The sequence below is a fragment of the Psammomys obesus genome, unplaced genomic scaffold (assembly GCF_907164565.1).
Source record: "Psammomys obesus unplaced genomic scaffold, mPsaObe1.curated_primary_1811, whole genome shotgun sequence".
Classification (NCBI taxonomy): domain Eukaryota; kingdom Metazoa; phylum Chordata; class Mammalia; order Rodentia; family Muridae; genus Psammomys; species Psammomys obesus.
In genome coordinates, this window is record NW_026596046.1 from 4,131,962 (window position 1) to 4,140,610 (window position 8,649).

An 8,649-nucleotide genomic window follows, 5' to 3' on the forward strand; every position below is an offset into this window, starting at 1 on the left:
GCAGAAGCCACCACACAAAGGAAAGCTGATAGCCACCAACACCCAAAGTAGACAGAAGTGTGGGAACAACGCATGAGATCACTCCACTCTGTCCTTCACGCTAGCATAAGCTTTTCAAGCACGAGGTCTCCTCACACAGAGCAAAATCATTCAAAGGGGGTGGGGTGAGAGAGAGGCATACACATTTTCATAAGTATCTTGGCATAGATCTTCATGTATGTAAATTTCTGTAGTATAAACTCATTTGCTGTAAGGTGGGCAGATGCTGGTGCCTTCCCAGGTTTGGCTATGCTGCTGCAATCTGCCCAGGTTCCCACTTATTACTTTGAAGTTGGGACGTGTGTTCTCCCAATGCAACACTGTAACATTTAACACCACTTTCCCCAAACTATCCAAGCAATTGCTACAAGACCCTGACAAGAAGAACTGTTATCTAGAAGTAAATTCCGGAGGAAGAAAAATGGATACAGGAATTGGGCAGGGCAGTGAGTTGGCTCTGTTCCCACATGGCCTTTTTCTCTGTGTCCCTCATCTCCTCTTTCATCCCTTACGGACCCTCACTAAGGGATTCTGGGGCCACCTGGATAAGATACTCTCATCTCAAGAACTGCCAAGCCCAGTGATCTGAGTTTGATCCCCGCGACCCACATGCAGAAGGAGAGAACCCATTCACTCATACATATGTATGTGTTATGGTGTATGCTCTCACATTCCACCCCCACCACATTCGAAATAAATACATGTGGAAGAAAAGAATTATATGTCTGTTTTTGAGAAGAGGTTATGTTCTTTAGTCTGCCACTGTAGAAATGAGATGAGCCTTTGAAAACCATCACTGGATGGACATGAAACGGTTTTTTAACATGGAAAAACTGATAGGAAATGTAGCAGCTTTTCATGGGCCGTCTCTTAGTAAGATGGTTTTTATCTTTATTTTTAGGCCCTGATTCACTCTGGGCCTCCAATGTGAATCGCTGGAGTACAGAAATTACCTGGATTTTATTTCCTTGAGTCCTGTCTTCAAGAGTGACGAACAAGAATAAATCTCATTAAATGCTGATGTTCATGCCTAGCAGCTTCTCAATTAGTTCACATCAAGCATCAAGAAAATGATTTCTTTAAACTTCCTCCCTAGCCAGGCATGATTAAGAATTCATTTATTAGTCTGGGGATATAGCTGAGTGGTAGATGTCTTGCCCAGCATATGTGACTGTCTAGGTTTGAGTCCCTGAACTGCTCCAAAAAATTTACATATTTATTCAACTAATACTTACTGAGAAGCTATCTGGGACCAGAGAGCACTGATACAAGACTTAGCGGTGGATTAAATAGAGAAAAGGCCTCCTCTGTGCAATTTATATTCTAGCAGAGAGATAGGATCTATATGAAAAAAATCAGCAAGATCTAGAGCTCGTTTTATCAGTTAAATGCATAGAAGAAATGCAGGCTGGAGTAGCTAACTGGTGGTGTTGACATCTCTCTCCTCTGTATCCCACCAACACAGCCAAGACTGACCTATTTGTATTATGACACTATGTGCGTCCGTAAGCCTGATGACCTCTTGGAGGCAAGCACCTTTACCCAGTGAGCCATCTTGCCAGTTTTTGTTTTGTTTTGAGATAGGGCCTCAAGTTGGCCTTGATATTCCTCATGACATTCCTGCCTCAGCTTCCCAAGTGATGGAATTATAGGCACTCATCACCCTGCTCTGCCTAAGAATGAGCCACTCCCATTCTTCATTTATTTGCTAAAAAACCATCTTTCTACAAACTTTTTAACTAGCACCCTACTACTGAGCCACACATCTTTCCCCCAAGGACAACACAGTCTAATTAATTAATTAATTAATTAATTAATTAATTAATTAATTAATTAATTAATTTTAATGATAGGATTTCTCTGTGTAGCCCTGGCTGTTTTGGAACTCACTCAGTAGACCAGACTGTCCTCAGACTCAGGGATCTGCCTGCCTCTGCCTCCACTTCATCAGTGCTGGGATTACAGTCTCTGCCACCACTGCCTGGCCTCCAAGGACACATCTTAATTCAACTGTTGCCAATCTTACCAGGCTAGCCTTCTACATGCTGTCCTTGGCTGGTTGGCAAGTGTAAATGGCTTTTACCAAATTAGTGTGTCATTAACAAACGAGGGAGGAAGATGGAACAAACATGCTAGCATTTCCTAAACGTGAGTTCCTCACCCGAGCGCAGGCCGGTTTGACATCAGAGCCGATCTCTGTAACACCGGGGGAGAGATAAGCGTCTCAGCTTACCCACAGAGATACAGGTATGACAACGTGCTGAAGGTCACACAGTAAGTACTACAGGGGAAATTCGAACTCTACACACTACAATTATAGTCTTTCCTTCACTATTGACCACTGCTGGAATTCTTGGTTTTCTATAGCAGAAGTTATTTCTCCACTTCTCAAAAGCAGCCCCACTTCGGATTTCTCTACTTAGGATTACATTACCCTACAGTCAACAGAACTGAACAGTTAAATAAAATATCCATATCCTATACTCAACACTGACTAATTTTCAAATTAAAACTGCCACTGACTCTCACAATTCCTGGTTCCTGACCCCTCTTCCCATCCCACTACTTTTCCTTTCTTGGTTCTTGAGTGGGTGAATCTTAAGCCTACCTCTCCAGCCAGTGGAATACCCAGGTGGCACCAGGATCCCATGTTGCATATTTAGATGTTAATACAACATACAACCCACAGGATAAACGAGAGTGTGAACACGATCTGGATAATTTCTAGACAATTTCACTTAATGGTGTTCTTGTCAATTACCTCCATAACAGCTTCCAGGTAGGAGGAAGCAGAAATCGTGCAGATAAGGTAACAGTCCTCCACAAAGCGACGCTAACATCACAACTTCCTCCCCTTAGCGTGGGAACAGCTCATCTTTTACTATGTGCCCAACAGCAGGTGCATTGGGGGAAATAGCAGAAGGCGCACACACAAGGACCAAGGGATTGCAGGGCTACCTCGCGGTCTGCGGCAGAGCTCCGGGGCGTGCAATCCCCAGCCAGCACTCGCCGGCACCCAGGGGAAGGAAAGCCCATGCGAGGCTGGGATGCGGATGCGGGGTCCCAGCCGCTCCCTCCCCAGCGCGCTCTCGGAGCCACCCGCAGGAACGCGGCGCGCGGCCCGGGCGCTGGGCGATGGCTGCTCCACCAGCCCTGCGCGCCCCGCCGCCGCCAGGCCCCGCGCCCCGGCCCCGCTCCCGCGCCCCTGTCCCTCTCCGCGCGCCCCGCCCCCTCCTCACTCCCCCTCCCGTCCCAGCGCCCCCCCCCCGTCTCCGTCCGCGCGCCCCAGCCCCCCGCCGAGTCCTCACCACAGCTTCCTCTTGAGCGGCAGGAGGCTGCCGCGGTTGGACGGGGTGACGCCGATGGCCATCTGCAGCACCGTCAGGTATTTCTGGTACTTCATCTTGTCCCCGCTCCGCTCGCGGGCAGGGCCCCGCCGCCGCCGCCGCCGCCGCAGACACAGCCCCTCCAAGCGCCGCATAGATCAGCTCTGGGCCATCCGCCGCCCCGCCGCGCGCTCCGCTCCCGCTCCCGCCGCCGTGCGTGGCCCGCTCGCGCCGCCGTGCGTGGCCCGGTACCGCCGCCGTGCGCGCCCTCCTCCTGCTCTCCACCGCCCCGCGCGAGCTCGGCACCGCTGCGCACCGGCGGGCGCGGCCTGGAGGCGGCGCTAAGAGAGCCTCGCAGCACGCAGGACTGTACCCACGTGCCTCAGTTTCCCCAGGGGGGGGCTGGAAGCTTATTTCCAGTCGGTTATGGCCATAAAGAGTCTCGGAGCAGAAAAAAAAATGTGTATGATTACCACCTAGCGGTTCGTCTGTTAAGCGTTTTTGTTTCCTGCCCGGGTGTGTGATTGACGGTTTTATAATCCTAACGGGTGTGTTGCGTAGATGTTCTACATGCATGGTTCTGGATGGTGGAAATGCTGAGGTCGGGCAAAAAATAGCTCAATAATCAGTTGTGAAAAGTTGAGATTGTGCTATGACCTTTAGACTTACTGGGGAACTAATGTACGGGGAAAATAAAAAAAAGTAGACAGCAGGTGCATCTTATACTACGATCTAAAATACTGCAAGTATTATGAATAATTATAAGCAATGTTTGCAAGCAATACGCCTGCAGTCCCCTCTGTGGATCCGGAGTCCCCGAGAGAGCACCGGAAGTGAGTGGGGCTGGTGAGGGGGCTCAGAAAGTCAAGTTCGTGGGGACTTCTTCCTCAGCCCCCTGTAAAACATGGGACTTGCCAGCCTGTCACCCCCAATCAGTGAGAGGCCCTGTCTAAAAGAAGGCGGGCAATGATTGGAAGAAGACGCCTGATGTCCACCGTTGGCCATCACATGGTTCTTGCACGCATGTACACACGCACACACACCAGGCCCAATCCTGAGCATAGTCTGAGCCTTGCTTGGCCTCTAGGGCACGGCGTACCCACACAGCACCTCTTCTGTGCTTTGTCGAACTCCCACTTCAGGATTCCTATCAGCGTTTTATTATTTGAGCTGCTACCGTGCAGGATCGCAGAGATCCTTTGACGTAATTCCGATATTCATTCATCAAATGTCCTCACTATGTCCTCATTCTTTTTGTCACAACATTTATGAGGGTTAGTTTTTCTCAAGTTAACCCAAACTATAGTCACCTGCAAAGAGGGAACCTCAGTTGAGGAACTGCCTCCACCAGATTGGCCTGCAGGCCTGTCATTGTGGGCATTTTCTTGAGTAATGATTGCTATGGGAGGACCATGCCACCAATCCAGGGGTATATAAGGAAGCAGGCTGAGCAAGTGATGAGAAGCAAGCCAGTAAGCAGCATTCTTCCCTGAATTCTGCTTCCATTCCGGTCTCCAGGTTCCGGCCTTTAGCTCCTGCCCTGACTTCTTTCAGTGATGGGCTGTGATGTGGCATTGTAAACTTAAATAAGCTCTCTTCTTCCCCAAGTTGCTTTTGGCCAGAGTTTTATCCTAGCAATGGAGGCACAAACTAGTACAACATTCTTTTCCTTTATTTCCGGTTTTGCTTGTTTCTTCTTTGAGACAGGAGCTCACTAAGTTGCCCAGGCTGATCTTGAACGCATGTCAATCCTCCTGCCTCAGCCTCCAAGTGATGGGATTACAGTGTATGCTACCACACTTGGCTTCATATCACTCTCCTCGCTTCAGTTTCCACTCTTCATTCAGGAAGTTCTGCCGAATTCATGTCCACGGCCCCTGGAAAGTGCCGGTCCCACGTTGCCTGTTCATTCTGCACTGCCCCTTATACAACAGATTCCACCTGAATCCCATCCTCACTGTATTCATTGTGTCTTTGCCATACCTTCACGTTTGTGGATCAGTTTCTTCTTTTCGGTTTGATACAGTGCTGGTGGATCAACCACAGCAAGAAAAGGCAGCCATGCAGCTGTACCCCTGGCTCAGCCCCTAAACTTAACAGCAATGTCCACTGACCAAGCACAGACACACTCTGAAGGACCCTCTGGAGGTTGATCAGTGGAGAAGGGCACTGTGTAGGCAGCATGACTTGAATTTAGATACCCCCCCCACACACACACACACCACAGAAGTTGTGATTCTCTACTCCTGGAATCCCAGTACCGGAGGGCAGGGCACAGGGTAGAGACAGGAAGCTTGCTGGTCACCAGCCTAGCCAAAAAGCCAGAGAGTTCATTAAGACACCCTTTCTCAAGGGACCAAATGGAAACCGACAGAGCAGATTACAGATGCACAGGCCACACACAGGTATAGTGTCTTAGTTACTTTTCTACTGCCATGATGAAACGCCATGACATAGGCAACTTACAAACGGATACATTTCACTGAGGACTTCCTTACGGTTTCAGAGGGTGAGTCTATGACCATCATGATGGAGAGCATGGGAGCACACAGGCAGGCACGGTGTTGGAGCTGGAACTGAAAGCTTTCATCTTGAGACCGACAAGAGGGAGGCAGAAAGAGAGACAGAGAGACAGACAGAGAGAGAGAGAGCGAGAACTAAAAAGGTATGGACTTTTGAAACCTCAACCCCCCCCCCCCCCGTGAAACACTTCCTCCAATAATGCCACGCCTCCTAATCCTTCTCAAACAGTTCCACCAACTGGAAACCAAGTTTCTAATATACGAGCCTGTGAGGGCCATTACCGTGCAAACTACCACATATGGTATACAGCAAGCATGAGCACACCCACACAAAAATAGCCTGCTGTGACGGAACACTGCTTACCATGGACTGCCATGAGAAGGGGTGTTCACTGAACGACCAATAGCAGAGCCTGTGTCACATGCATTTGCTCAGAGTTAGTGTATGGTACCTGAAATCTGAACCATTCTTTGAGGGACTGCTGCTGTTTTACTGAATTGTAGTAGCTGACGCTGGGCACATCTGGACCTGTACGGCCCAAACTATTTATATATGTATGCGTATAACGGACACATGAAGGGCATTGAGAACAAGTTCCTGGATGCCCGCCAGAAAGAGATAACAAAATGTTAATCCTCGTCCTCCACGGGGTCCCTCTTCATTTTCAAATTGATCGGCATGGAAGATTAGCACTCGTAAATTTCCCTGTGGCTTGGGCTCCCAACATTATGTCACACTCAGGTAGGGAAGCAACCCTGCATCCACTTCACTTCCATTGGTCCAAGACTTTCAGCTCTTACAGAAGACGAGGAACCAGTAGGTCTCTAACACTTCAAATGCACACACATGCCAGAGGGAACCCTGGAGCAGGGCTGAGGGTCAAACCCGGGGTAGCGCATGCTAACATGCTAAGCAAACGTTCTAGCGCTGAGCTACGCTCCCACTACAAAAAGTTATTTTGAGACAGGTGCTTGCTAAGTTACAATCCTCCTGCCCCAGCCTCCTGAGCACCAGGGGCTGCCATGCCCAACACCATCTCCTAAAGGACATCAAGTCCCACCGGCAAACAGTCACCATTTCTTTGTTTGTCCTTTTGCATGGCTTTTGCTGCCTATGAGGTGTTTGATAAGCACTAGATTGTGCTGAGTGGTTGATTTATGCAAAGGCAGAGGACCTACGAGGGAAAATGAGAGATACAAAGAAATGAGTGAAGCACTTTCAGAGTGGCAGAAAGGTCTACATCAACATAAAAGGTGGACGCTGCGAAAGAAAAAAGGCCAAACCCAGCCTGTTCAAAAGTCCAGAGATTAGCCAAAGGTTTGCAACATTCTAAGGAGATTTGTTCAAAAATAAAACAAAGCAAAGCAAAAACAACAGCAGCAACAACAAAGGCCTACTGAATCTTGATGAGCATGGTGAGCTTCATGGCATTCCACATGTCTGACCTCCACCCTCTCTTCCCCACGCTGTTACTAAAAGACACATTTGAAAGCTACAAATGAGTTAAAAGAGGAGGGATAGAAAGACAGGTTCCATGCACACAGTAATGAAAGAGCAGGAATGGAGGTATAAAGATCAGACAAAACAAACTTCCAGGAACAAAGTTGTTACAGAAAGAAATAGAGGTGTTGTATAAAGATGAAGGGGTCACTCTACCAAGAAAACATCACAATTAGGAACAAAAGGTGTGTGACTGAGCCCAACAGTACATGAAGAAGCCCTCCTGGGTGTGGTCCTTCCTTTGGTGGGGTGACCCACACCTTTATTCCTGAAGGGTCTGGACCGTTAGCAGCTTTTCCTTAGCTGGGATCTAGTTTTCCATCGGCTTTAAGCACAGTATAAAGTGTCACTGCGAGATGCTGTGGAAGATGTTTTCATTCCAGACACCCTCTTCCTCACTTCATCGTAATCAGCATCATAGGTGCCCAGTCTGAGCTGGGAGTCAGGGTCAACCATCCACACCCGGCACAGTAACTCTTTGTTGTTTCCAAGGCATAAGGAGTCCAAAGTGCCCGCTTGCTCAGCTCAATGGAGCCATTTTTGTGGCTCCCCATCAAAGCATTTCTCCCTTTGGCTCTAAGGCCTCTAGAACAACAGAGCTCATGGTCTTGGGGACGGGGAGCAAAATGAATGCCAAGGAGACAGCGGGGTTTCCAGTGAATGGTGCCACTCTCATTTTCTTTCCACAATTCTTGGATCCACACGTCCTGGTTCTGGAAGACGGCAACCTTTTCTTCTGGAGAGTCTTAGCCGGTCGGGCAAGGCATTTCCTCACAGCCGGTATTATAATATTCAAAAGGCTGTAGTGGGAGTTTTGGTTGCGTTAAAATCTCAGTTATGTTATGTAGACATGTTTTTGTTTTAATCCCAGGTGTGGGATACGGGGCTGCTTCAGATCGTCCACAGCAGCAGCAGACTATTTGCCTGGTGTGGGCTCTGAGGGAGGCGTGAACTTTGCCAGCTGCAGATAGTTTAATTCTGAGGACTCTGAGAGGGAATGAATGCCAGAGCCCAGAGAGGGGCAGTGCTCTGAGGAAGAAGAAGGCTGCTGCTTTCCCCTGCTGTGCCTGTTGGCTGTTGTTGCAGTTTGATGAAAAGAAGACGTTGGAGATATCCTGACTTTGAAGATGGAACTTGCCCCAAGAACCCTAAGCAGCAGGAAGTAGTCTAAAGAGACATATGTTGCCCCCTTCCCCTCTAACCTTCTTTCTCTCCTACCTAGTATTGAGGTGTTGAAGTGAGGGATTGGGCTGGAGAAGTA

The 8,649-nt window shown here is 48.7% G+C and overlaps 1 protein-coding gene across 6 annotated transcripts in view; it reads right to left on the reverse strand.

The window, feature by feature from the left end:
- The window catches only part of Tjp1 (tight junction protein 1), a 243,765-nt gene extending 240,220 nt beyond the window's left edge, over positions 1-3,545 (reverse strand). For all 6 annotated transcript variants that reach the window (XM_055623480.1, XM_055623479.1, XM_055623476.1 and 3 more), the window contains exon 1: positions 3,348-3,545. In XM_055623480.1, coding sequence (XP_055479455.1) covers positions 3,348-3,520 — 173 coding nt within the window. In that variant the 5' untranslated portion in view covers positions 3,521-3,545. The remainder of the gene's footprint in view (positions 1-3,347) is intronic.
- Positions 3,546-8,649: the final 5,104 nt, after the last annotated feature.